This window comes from Primulina tabacum, chromosome 1 (assembly GCF_025594145.1).
Source record: "Primulina tabacum isolate GXHZ01 chromosome 1, ASM2559414v2, whole genome shotgun sequence".
Lineage (NCBI taxonomy): Eukaryota > Viridiplantae > Streptophyta > Magnoliopsida > Lamiales > Gesneriaceae > Primulina > Primulina tabacum.
The window spans coordinates 56,385,778-56,398,508 of record NC_134550.1 but is presented as its reverse complement, the minus strand read 5'-3'; the positions used below and the strand labels follow the sequence as shown (position 1 = coordinate 56,398,508).

Sequence of the window (12,731 nt, the reverse complement as noted above, 5' to 3'; positions counted from 1 at the left end):
CATACATATATATATATATATATATATATATATATATATATCAACCGAAATATAACTGGATCTCATTAACAAACATGCTCAATGTGCTCTGTTCAGTGATATTGATGTGTCTAGTCAAGATGAGAATAATTGATCTCTGTATACCTCAATCAAATTTTTTTTATATGAATGATACTTATTAATCATAATAATATGATTTTAGTTTATCATCAATAAAACAATATTGAAAAATAAAATTTGAATATAGTAATATTATTAAACTTACCAACAATTTAGAGGAGATGTAAAAGTGCCTTCGTAGTTAAATAACATAATAAATAAACTATTTACAATAGTTTATATATCAAATTATCATTTTATCAATAATTCACGCGTCAAAATACTTTTTACTCTTTGTTTAACCTGCATTTATAATTTAATTATGAAGCGCTTAATAATGATTAAGGATGTTGGTAATTATCAAACAACTAGCCAAAGTTAGGTCAAACCAATTTGTTGTTTTCTACGTTTACAGTGTATATTTGAGGATCAAGGATGTTGATAATTACGATCTCCAAAATTTTTATATGCCTCGAATTGCTACAATTATCATGTTCGGAGTTGGCCTTCTCATACAGTCATACTTTACAATCACGTGTTTCATTGTGAATTATTATTGAATTAATTATCTCATAATTAAAATATTTTTTTCGAGAAAAATATGTTTGTAGTATTGGGGTGTTGTAAGAGTTATTGAATAGTGATTATAATATCTCTCAGTTCAACGATATTATAAAATTTGATTAAAAAACAATAGTATAAAAAAATATGGTCGGAAATAAAAAGTTTTGTTAGATCGAAAATAAAAAAAATTATGTCAGAAATTTTTTAAAAATTGCCAGTTCTATCATTCTACCAATCTTAAAGAAAATGTATGATTCATGCGTATTGATAGATATCTTCTATAAAAAAATTGTAAATCCGTGTATTTTAAAAAATAATACATCTATAATCATGTTATTTTACGAGTAGGTCTCTTGTGAGACGGTCTCACGAATCTTTATCTGTGAGACAGGTTAATCCTACCGATTTTCAAAATAAAAAGTAATACTCTTAGCATAAAAAGTAATATTTTTTCATGGATGACCTAAATAAGATATCCTGTCTCACAAAATTCGACCCGCGAGACAGTTTCACACAAATTTTTGTCCCATTTTACATCAACTAAAGAATTACGTCACGTGTTTATGGACAATCCATTAGTGACAATTGTCTTGTTCCCTATGATCTACTATTCAAGAATTTATAGGGAAAAAATTATTTTATTTTCATTAAGAAAAATATATTATGGATTAATTAATTATATAAATCACAAAGTTATAATAGATACGGTGTTTGACATGCAGGTCAGGAGAGAGCATTGTGAGTTTCGCTGGTGTTCTGTTCTTGTCAGCGCACCCAAAACGACTTCGTTTTCGGCATATATATTCGAAGAGAGAGAAAGCGCACTTAGAGAGAGAAAATTCAAAACCTTCTCTGATGCTAAATTCTACAGCTAATTTCGCCGTCGGCCCGCCGTGAATTTCGTCGATGCAAATGAATCCAAGCAAAATTGAGAAGGATCTATTCCATCACCTGGGACCGCCGTTGCCCAACCATGAACAGTTCATGCATCCTCACCGAACTCAATCTCAGCCCTCCATCGATGAAGACCCCTTCTCTCTCGCCGAGATGGAACTCTTCCGAGACGAAGACGACGATGACGTCAGCCACACCTCGTCCGACGTCGAAATTCCACTCCCCCTCTCTGATGGAGCCGTTCCGTCTCAGAGCCCTAGTATACCGAATTCATCCCTAATCGACAATCACGAGAGGCGAATACATCGTCCACTGCTGCTTATCAGCCCGGAGCCGCATATTTCGACTCAATTTTATACCTTTAATAAGGAATCGCATGCCCTAATGGTTCAATGCTTGATGGAAGGCCGATTAGCAACGCCGGAGGAGATCCGGGCCGCCACGCCGTCGCCGGTGCTCTCGAGCTGGCGTTCTGTGTGGAAGGACCGCAACGAGGATACTGCGTATTTGACTGCGTGGAAGCGTATCCAGGATAAGCTCACCGTCCATGTATCGGAATCCGCTGCTGCAAGTACTAGTAATGACATTTATTTCCTTTGTTTCAAGAACAATTCCAGTCAATTTGTTTCACATGTGGACCAGTGGCAGGACATAGTCATGTCATTTCATGGTGACGGGGATCTTAAACACCTAGGGTTGAGAGAAACAATTGAGAAAATTAAGCAGGTATGGACCGTTGGTGCCAAATTTTATGGTATTCCTGAGAGTTATATTAGGACCTGTATTGCTGCGTGTCCTGTGTGCTCGGACGAGTCTTCAGGGTGCGCTCCGAGGTCTAAAAGGCGTAGGTTTGAATATACCGAGTCTTTTGATGTGCCTGCTAAAGAAGTGCCTGTTAAGTTGCAGCAATTGGCTGCAAAGCATAAGGTGGTGCTGTGTATACGGCAGAAGTATATCAGGTATAAGCCATTTATGGCTGAGGTTAAGGATTATGCATGCCACAGGGCAGGTGAGCCAGCGTCCTCGAAAAAATCTAGGATGTTGAAGAGGGAGCCATATACTTCGAAGAGGTGCGGTTGCGGGTTTCGTATAAGGGCGATAGTTCCCATTTCGAATTATAATGAGAAGGACAAAACTTTTGTCTATGAGGAAGAAGGGACAGCTGTGTTTAAGCTGTTTGCGGTGCACTCAGGACATGAGCCAGGGCCATTGGATGGGAATGCAAGGATTATGCACCGAATGGTTGTTTATAAAGGAGGTTTTCTGATGGACCACGAGACTGTATATGGGATGGTGGATGAAGGGGAAAATGATGTTTTTGGGTTCTTAGGAAAGGATTCTGGAGATATGCAGCATACTGTTTTTCAGCAAGTTCAAGAATTAAGGAATGAGTTGGGATTGCTTGAGAGTAAGATTGGGAAAATCCCACCACAAATGTTGGGTTCTGTGTCGTGTGAGCTCTTTGACATCGCTAATAAGTTAAGAAATATTCCCGATGAAGGATCAAAATCCGTTGGATTATTGTCTGAGAAGCAGCATATGGATGATGTGTTGGTGGTGGAGCATGATTTACCCGATTGGGGTGATGACCATCATACGAGGATCTATGGGGATCGTAAGGACGCAGATGTTATTGAAGATGATGAGGACAGCTTCGGGAGAACTCTCGGGGAGGTTGCTTCTTGGGATCAGATGAGGGCCGACTGCCGGAGTGAGAAGGATCTGCTCGGTGAGACTTGTAAAGAAGAAAAATGGTTGAAATTTGACGAAAAGGGAATTCTTGGCTGCGGCAATCCGAAGCTTGTAAAGCCACCGGGTCATCACGATGAGATGGATCCAGATGTTGGTCTTACCAGCTTACAGGTGGATGGCTTCTACCATGAAACTCCAAAGTGGTTCGACTCTCCTTGTGGATTGGATCCGAGAGCTGATTGTAGCGATTCTGGATTCCGACACGAGGAGATTGTGTAGAGATAATTCTTCTTGGTGAATCCATTCTAACTTAACTCTCAGTTTTTTTTTTCTGGCCATTTGTATTAGTTCGCTGTTGATGGTGTGTTGTACATTTGTGTACACAGAGCTTTAAATGGCTCTCACAATCGCAGTAACAGTCTTTTATACCGTGTGTTATTTGTAAAGTCTGAGCCATTTTGTATCTCTGCGTATATTACACGACTATGTGGAGCTTCTTGTAACTTCTGAATTTAGAACTTGGAGATTCTGATTTGATATTATTTATATTGTTTCATGGTTTGTCATCTGCTGATGCCGCTACGTTTGCATCTGTTTGTTGGTTGCCATTGTATCGTGAAATATACGTCAACGCCCCCAGTGTAAGCTTCGTGTTACGACTGGAATTAACATTCAAGACGATGTTTATTCAATGCAGCTTACCATGTCGCGATTTGGCATTCTGCCTTTTAGATTTCACTACACAATGTTATTCCTGTGGTTCTGTGGATATGCCTAAAGATTTGGGAGTAGTTTTTTGTGAGACGGTCTAGTATATCTTACATTTACATTGTATCTTACATTTACATTCGAATCTCATAGCTGTTTATGAGCTTTTTTTAAATAAAAAATTGTTTAGGGAAAAATGTCATGGTCACCAACCACATCCCATCAAATTCTAACGGAAACAATCAAATAGAGCATCTGTTAGAACTTCGTTGAAGGTCTATACTATTGTGACATTTACCATGGCAAGTGGCATTGGGGAGAACTTCTTAGATTTTTAGGTAATGATTTCAAATTAGATTTGTTCTAATCAAATAGGTTATTCCCTTTCAAATTTTGAATATGTGAATTTCTCTCAGCGATAAAATCAATTAATTAATTTACACATGTCACGTGCATACCAACTGCTGATATTTTAGCGTAGAGAGGGTAATCCCATCTTGCAAATTAAGGCTATATTTTATTAAAATTTTATATGTAAAAACAATAATATTTCTAGATGGCAAGCTCATTTCATAACTTGTATGCAACTTTACCCAAAAGCTTACCAAATGCCAATTCGGGTTAAATGTTCAAGTAAACCTACTCGTATAACCCAGTTATGTGTAAAATTTGGAGGATTTAATAAGTTGCGTAATGTATTACGTGCATTTCGAAAGTGATTTAGCTGTTACAAAAAATCGACGTTATAAGAAATGGTGGCGTCTTTCTTGCACGTTATTGGTCATGACATAAAACATAGTATTATTATAGACATATTAGGATGTTCCGGATAAATTGTTAGCAGACAATTTCATATAATTTCGTTGGCAATCTTGAAAATAGAAAAGTTTTACATCAGTTAACAATCAAATAAAATATCTTGAGAAATGGAATTGGTTCAATGTAAAAATTCAAAATTGTTGTATATGTTATGTCTTATATTGTATTATTTATACTAATCAATGGTAAATTATAGAATGTAGTGGATGCTTTAGACTAAAATTTTCCCGAACTCAGAGTTCCATCTCGAGATCAAAATCGTTACGAGAATAGAAAAAATAATAATGTACTAATGTTTTGGGAGCATGTGATGCTAATTTGAAGTCTCACTATGTGCTACAAGGATGGGAGATATATATTTCACATGCTCAAATACTACGTGATGCATTTAGTAAACATAATAGATTTAAATTAACAATGATATGTTAATACTTTTTTATGAAAGATCCAAATAAGAGATCCGTCTCACAAAATACGAATCGTGAAGACCGTTTCACATAGGTTTTTGCCCTCATGTAAATATAAAATATAATGATAATTATGGAGAATTTGAAATACACTAATATCAATCATGTATGCTTGTTTATTTTTTCAGATAGATGAAGAAATTCATTGAAAAAATAAATTTATATAAATCTTAATTTATTTATATTTAATTCATTAAAAAATAATTTTACATTTTCTGATAGATTTATATTAATAAATACAAATAAACGTAAAAAATTGAATTAAATAATATATTTTGGTAATACACGTGGATTATTCTGAAATCGGAGAGGATAGAATAGAAATCTTTTTTGAAATTCAAAAAACCTCCGCGGGTCCTTTGTCTTTCACAAAGTATAAAGGAGCGTTCTTGCTACTTCGAAATCATTTCCCTCCTGCTGTATGTACCATTGGAAAATCATTGCATGCGCGTTACGCAACTTACACTTTTTTATGGTTCTTTAAATTCCTGATTTCTAAGGGGCAAACACCCTGCGATTTCATTCTCCGGTGAGTTTCATGAACCGAAGGTCCGGTTTGTAGACGCTCTGGTCTGTTTTTTCTTTTTGTGTATATCGGGTTGAAAATTGAGTATTATTAGTGATACTTTTTAATTTTTTGGGGGATGGTTGAATGTTTTGCCGACAAGTAAGCAAATCGACAATTTTTTTTTCTCTGTTCATTAAAAATATCAGACCCCCAATTGTCCATGTAGATCTTCCAACTTGAATGTTATGTTTGACGAGGCGATGTCTGATTCAATGTAATTCCTTGTTGCCATGCTTTACATTTCCAATAATATAAGTTTCATTTAAAATATTCATCATCTCCTACCTTTTGATATGCAAGTTGTATGCGAGAGCATGTAAAACATCCATGTTGGTTCAAAAGTTGGTAGACCTTCAAGCCACGGTTAATCCTTATTTTGAAGAAGTAAGGAAGCTATTTTTCTGTCTACATTTAGAAGTATCGAGTAACCTTTGTAACTGAGATGGCATATTATGTGGATTAAGGTTTTCATGTCCATGTAACTTGGTTTTCTTTGTGCTGTGGTATGTCTTGCGCAGTTGGCTTCGCACGAATAGGCACCATCAATCAGCCTTCACAGATGGAAACAAGTTGTGGTTCTCTTCTATCCGAGCTTCAGGTCATTTCCATTCATCAGCCTTCTTCTGTCAGTTTGAACTAATTTGCATTCACAAAACTTTGTTGCCCCCTTCATAAGATCCTCACACTGATAAATAGTTGTTCTGGAATCAGACAATATGGGATGAGATTGGAGAACCTGACGATGAAAGAGATAAAATGCTTTTTGAACTTGAGCAAGAGTGTCTGGATGCATATCGAAGAAAAGTGGATCAGGCAAGGCGCTGCCAAGTTCAGCTGAGGCAATCACTTGCTGACTGTGAAGCACAACTCGCAGACATCTGTGGTGCACTGGGCGACCTGCCAATCCACATAAAGAAGGTGAAAACAGTAAAAATGAAGAGGAAAAAACCTAGAGAAATGCCTGCTCCTCAGTGTCTCTAGCTCTTAATATAGCGTGCTTAATTATGTTATGCTATACTATTGGTGTTAAACAGATTTCTGGGACTTTGAAGAAAGAACTTCTGGCCATAATGCCTCAACTAGAAGATATGAAGAAGAAAAAAACCGAGAGGAAGGGTCAATTTGCCGAGGTGAAGAAGCAAATAAATTGCATCCTCAAGGAGTTTTCGGGATCTACGGAGGAGATATTGGATACATTGGTCATTGATGACAGTGATTTGTCACTTAAAAGATTAGAAGATTTACAAAATAAGTTGCTTCTGCTGCAGAAAGAGAAGGTCTTCTTTCTCCTACTTGACTTGTCCATTTTGTTGATCTCACTCATATTGACATCAATAGCTGTAATCTATCTAAATAAAAGGTGGGGACTATGAATATATCAGAACTAAGTTCTTTCCAACACAGTATTGAATACTTTGGAATTAGTCTGGAGAAACATGAAGATCTACCAAGTGATAACCTTTGCGTTAATAAAGCAACAAAAGGAAACCTGAGGGTTTAGCAAATTTTTTGCCATTGAAAGTTTTCTCTCAACAATATACGCACATATATTCATACATATATAATCTAATTGATTGAATTTACGTACAGAGTGAGCGCCACAAGCAGGTAGCAGAAAAGTTAAACGTCCTAAACCACCTCTGTTTGGTTCTTGGAATGGACTTCAAATTAACAATTTGTAATATTCATCCAACTTTGGATGGCTCATGGGTCACGAGAAGTATTAGTGGAGACACAATTGAGAGCTTGCATACCACAATATGCAGGCTTAAGGATGTCAAACTGCAGCGCATGCAAAAGGTATGTAGTATTTTCCAATTACCTTTCTTCGTATCATCTTATCCTCATTTTCTTATTCGTTCATTTTCAGTTGCAAGATCTTGCAGTGACCATGATAGAGCTTTGGAATCTGATGGATACACCAGTTGAGGAGCAACATAAATTCCATAATGTCACACGTACTATTGCAGCTTCAGAGAACGAAATAACAGAACCGGACATTTTGTCATTGGAATTCCTCAATAATGTATTTCATCACATTTTAATATTCACGACCTAACTTGTTTCTCTATATGCCTTTCACATGATAAGGGTGCTCGATCCATGGCAATTCACCCTTTACACACAGTCACACATAATGCTTTTCTATGCTCAGGCCGAGGCAGAAGTTGCAAGATTGGAAGAACTGAAATTCAGTAAAATGAAGGAGGTCCTTTTGAAAAAGAAGTTAGTTTTAGAGGAAATATGCCGTGGATCGCACATGATTGTTGAAGAAAGATACACGGCAGACCTTTCAGTGGAAGCTATTGAGTCCGGTATGGCTCCTGCCCCTTCATACATTGAAAATGAAAATGGTTGAATATTGTTCCAAGAAACAGGCCAACTTTGACTACCATCTTGCAGGGGAAATCAATCCATCTTATCTACTTGAACAGATGGAGGTTCAGATTTCCAAGGTTAAAGAGGAAGCATTTAGCAGAAAAGAGATTCTCGAAAAGGTTAATAAATGGCTGGCTGCTTGTGAAGAGGAATGCTGGTTGGAGGAGTATAACAGGGTGGGTTGGCTATAATATTTATTTCTATGAATGAACCTTAGCTCATTATCTACATCCTTCTAGTTTTCTAATTGCAAGCCTATTTCTAATGTAGGACGGCAGTCGTTATAATGCTGGAAGAGGCACACATCTTATGCTAAAGAGGGCTGAAAAGGCGCGTTCACTAGTCGGTAAAATCCCAGGTACACGCAGAACTTTCCATTAGTTAATATCAACGCATTTTACATTTCATATTTCTATTATAAGATTAGATCTAGTTTTTCATTATGAGGCTTAAACCATTAGATCCATGTTGCTTGTTTTGAAACATAGAGGTGTACCTGGAGAATTCAGAACAGAAGGGCAACTCAACGTAGACAAGTTAGATAAATTATTTGTAGTATCAAGTGCTTTTAGTATTTAAAGTGTTGAACATTATGTTCAAAGGATTCCTTATGTATTCTTTATTTTCTTGTATTTAGTGATGGTGGAGACATTGAAAACAAAAGTGAATGCCTGGGAGAAGGATAAAGAAACTGAGTTCCTATATGATGGAGTAAGCACAGTTCTTAGATTCTTCCAAAAGAATTTACCACCTGTCAAACTTGATCTATATTCGCTTTTAACATGGTTGCATCGATATTTTAATCAGTTGCACACAATATATTGTGTCCTCTTATTTCTAGGTCGGTCTTTTGTCCATGATTGAGCAGTATCGTGAATTAAACCAGTTGAAAGAACTAGATCGTCAAAGGCAGAGGGTATGCTTCCTATTGAGTTAAACATTTAGGCTAAGATTTTTGTGATGGGGGACACTTCATGTGAATGCAAAAGTAATAACTTCCATGCTTATTTTTAAATTAGGATCAGAAGAAACTTCAGGGACAGTTGATGGTTGAGCAAGAAGCACTATTTGGGTCAAAACAAAGTCCATCAAGAAGTGGTAACAAGAATTTTAGACCTTCAACTGGAGGTGTGGCTAATAAGAAGTTTTCTGTAGGAGGGGCAATGCTACAGAGTATTTTCACAGAGAAATCCGCTCTCTCTTCTCTTTCCCTTTTGAAGAACAACCCTGTGAAGCAGCAGCAGGGTTCTCGCAGCCATCACCATAGTGGTTTCGTGGTTCACTCTTCTGGTAGATGTTTAAAAGCTCAATTATATTTACTTGAACTTACAATTTCTACGCTTGGAATTGGAGGCAAAAGGACTTCTCCAAATCTATCAGGTTTCAATTTGTTTATAATCTGCTGTGACTTGTTGATACAGGCAATAAACACATGACCAGTGGCCATGGCAAACACCATTCTAGCAATGCTGCAACAAACTCACGGCACTGTCAAATGTCGCCTATGAGGAAGCCCCTCTCTCCAATAGCTTCCTTATCTTCCAATATCATTCCTTTCAACTTTCAGGATCAGAACGCAGAAAGTGGGGTCACAAGCAGCTTCTCTACAACTCCCTTGGCTACCCCAACGAAGAATGTATTTTCTTTTAATGAGAATAGAACTCCAACAAAAATGCAAATTCCAATGCCAGCTACTCCTCCAACCGTGTCTATCACAATGCAAACTGCCACGACCCCTTTCACACCGTGCATTCGTGATACAGAAGAAGTTGAGTATTCTTACGAAGAGAGACGATCTGGCTTTATCGTTCCTAAATCTATCATGCTGACCCATGTTTGAAGCATTTTATTATCAGCGATGTTTATTCATAGTTTGATAGGGTTTGAATTTTCACCTTCTCCATTGAATTCCACAAGGCTTTTTTATTTTTGGCTTTTCCCCTATTCATGTGTATAGGACAACCTTCTGGACACGTTTTCTATCCTATTCTTGTACTGTCTTGTGATGAGAAATTAAGAATCACATTACCTGATTTGTCAGTTTGGCTTCTTTTTTTTTGGTTCTCTCTCTCTCTCCCATTTCTAATAGCATGAGTCTGAGAGGGCTCATTCTTTGAAAACTCAAGGTAAAAACAATTTTGAATTCCACAGATTTCAACCCAAACATCAGAAGTCGGCCAAAAAGCAGAGAGTTGTTGCATACTTATCTCTAGCAGATTCTGAGGACAAGGTAGCAGCATAGAATCACCCTCTAGTTATATAAAAAATGAAATCTGTTGGTGATAACTTAGCCATGAATAGAAGCTTCATGTTAAATAACTGCAGCTTCTTCAGAAAGCCAAAATGCAACAAACTGCTTAAATTGAGAAATGGTTGCAGCGTATGGACCATAATTTTCAAGTTAATGAGCCAAGGGTATGCATGGTTGACGAACAAAAGTTTTGTAAATTTGTAAAGAAAAATTTACCTTTACTTTTTTTAAGCATCTGCAAATACAATCTTAGAAACAACAATGATGAGACATGAGCGCTTTCATCAAATGATGCATATGGGGTAAGCCATTCTCATCCTCTTCAGGAAAATTCAAATATTCAAATAAGTACCACAAACATGATTATGTAATTAATTTTCTACAATATCTGTTCTATTCGTTCCATTTGGATGTTTTTCCCCTCAAAACAAAAGGAACATAAAACAATATTCAAATAAATCTTTTGGTTTTTGTTATCTATATATATAAAACGGAGTTTTTGTCTAAAATAAGTTTTCGTCAAAATGACAATTCTAAAAAAAAATTTATCAGGAATTTCGAAACATGTGAAATGTAATAAATGATTGAAAACATTTAATTTTACGATTTTTATTGATATATTTTTATAAGTACTTCTTGATTTTCTTTAAAAAAACATACAAATGTGAATTTAAAGATATTTGAAAATATAAACTTCATTTATTATCTGCATTGATTATATTAAATTTTTTTTCCACTTCAAATTTGAACTGAAGTCTATTGAAAAATAAATTATTTGTAAATTTTGCATATTATTATATCAATTAATTTAATATGAGTTATCGTTTTGTGTTACTTTGATACATTTAGTTGTTAATATAAACTGTACAAATAACTCAGTCCAATTTATGCATCACATTCAGGCAATTAGTTTTCAATCAGAAGAAAAAAATGGCTCCAATGTTTAGTGCCACCCGTGAGGTAGATCATTCAAAAATGCATTGAGAACTAAAATTCTGATTGATTTGTTGTTACTTTTAAATTGTAATCTTTCATGATCAAGTGGTTATTATTATTTTTATTCATTTGATTTTTCTGATTATTGATATATTATTCAGTTTTTCTTTATTTCATAAGATTCAACATGAAACAATCAAACGTAAGGTCATGGAAGAATTCTCAAATAATGTTATATATTTGCAATAAAATGTCAACATGGGATAAAATCGCAAGCGCATACAAAAATTATTTTTTATCATTAAGTCTGATATATTCGAGATTTTCGATGAAACTAGATACTTAAATATTTAAATTGAAAGACATAAAAATTCCTGCAAAAAATGTAATTAATGAAAAAATAATATATGAAAATTCGATCAATTTAATTTATTTATATTTGAAGTAACTATTCAAACAATAATACTAACAAATTTAAACCATTAATTACATAAAATAATATCACTTGCTTCACTCATATGAAATACTATATATATAAATGTAAAATAACCTGAGTTGTTGCTAATTTTGAAAAGTTTTTGCCAAAATGCGATTGCTAAAAATAATAATTATATCACGTAAGTATTTGCGTAATGTATTAAGTGTTTAATAATAAATATAAAATGAATAGATTATTAAATTTGAAATCTTTTCAATTTTTTTTTAAAATTCAAATTTGAATATAATATCATTTGAAAATATAAACTACATTTAAATATTTGCATTATCATTTTTTCCAATTTCGATTACGGTTTCGAGTTTTTGTTATTTTATAATTTAAGTACTCATTACTCTCTAAAATATTAAATAAAAAATATGTTTTTTTCCATATAATATTACATTTTTCAATTTTTTTATAAACAATATTATCATAAATTTTTGGTATATTGATTGTTTGTAAATTTACAGTGTTATTATTATTTATCTTAATTAAAATTTTATGTAAATATTTTTAACATGTTCTTAAAAATAATTAAAAAAATTTAATCATAATTTATTCATCTAATAAGTGAAAATAATTTTTATTTTTTGAAAATATATTTATTTTTCAAAAATTTGATAGACAAAATAACATGTAATTTTTTAAATATAATTTTTAATTTTTTTTATTAATAAAAATTTCACTCAACCAATATATAAAATACAATGATAAAAGCCAATCTGAAAACATAAAATTATTATTTTAATATGAGTGTTATGTCAAATGGTTTAAACATTTTTTTATAATAATTATTTATAATAATATTATTTTAAAATGTAAATATATTTATTACATAATATCAATAATTTTAAGTGAGTATTCAAACTCTCATCC

At 34.2% G+C, this 12,731-nt stretch overlaps 2 protein-coding genes across 5 annotated transcripts; both read left to right on the top strand.

The window, feature by feature from the left end:
* The first annotated feature begins 1,396 nt into the window (after positions 1 to 1,396).
* On the top strand, positions 1,397 to 3,813 carry LOC142552590 (uncharacterized). Its single transcript, XM_075662293.1, has one exon. It carries the CDS (start codon positions 1,570 to 1,572, stop codon positions 3,526 to 3,528), a length of 1,959 nt encoding a protein of 652 aa, XP_075518408.1. The 5' UTR covers positions 1,397 to 1,569; the 3' UTR covers positions 3,529 to 3,813.
* A 1,799-nt stretch (positions 3,814 to 5,612) lies between these two features.
* On the top strand, positions 5,613 to 10,043 carry LOC142552571 (65-kDa microtubule-associated protein 9-like). 4 transcript variants are annotated; one of them, XM_075662255.1, is made up of 13 exons: positions 5,613 to 5,772; positions 6,330 to 6,409; positions 6,523 to 6,729; positions 6,846 to 7,088; positions 7,402 to 7,611; positions 7,682 to 7,837; positions 7,967 to 8,126; positions 8,215 to 8,366; positions 8,461 to 8,548; positions 8,828 to 8,901; positions 9,032 to 9,106; positions 9,210 to 9,480; positions 9,612 to 10,043. In XM_075662255.1, the coding sequence occupies exons 2-13, from the start codon at positions 6,371 to 6,373 to the stop codon at positions 10,028 to 10,030; spliced, it is 2,094 nt and encodes a 697-aa protein (XP_075518370.1). In that variant the 5' UTR covers positions 5,613 to 5,772; positions 6,330 to 6,370; the 3' UTR covers positions 10,031 to 10,043. The 4 variants fall into 4 exon arrangements, with proteins under 4 accessions (XP_075518370.1, XP_075518376.1, XP_075518385.1 ...); XM_075662261.1 differs by having other exon boundaries at positions 5,619 to 5,792; XM_075662270.1 differs by lacking the exon at positions 5,613 to 5,772 and adding an exon at positions 5,792 to 5,813.
* Positions 10,044 to 12,731: the final 2,688 nt, after the last annotated feature.

Excerpts from the sequence above, each read along its gene's own strand:
- LOC142552590 (XM_075662293.1), top strand. The coding sequence starts at position 1,570 with ATGCAAATGAATCCAAGCAAAATTGAGAAGGATCTATTCCATCACCTG.
- LOC142552571 (XM_075662255.1), top strand. The coding sequence starts at position 6,371 with ATGGAAACAAGTTGTGGTTCTCTTCTATCCGAGCTTCAG. Across the intron at positions 7,838-7,966 it reads CATTGGAATTCCTCAATAAT|GCCGAGGCAGAAGTTGCAAG; the intron begins GTATTTCATCAC and ends TTCTATGCTCAG. Across the intron at positions 9,107-9,209 it reads TAGATCGTCAAAGGCAGAGG|GATCAGAAGAAACTTCAGGG; the intron begins GTATGCTTCCTA and ends TTTTTAAATTAG.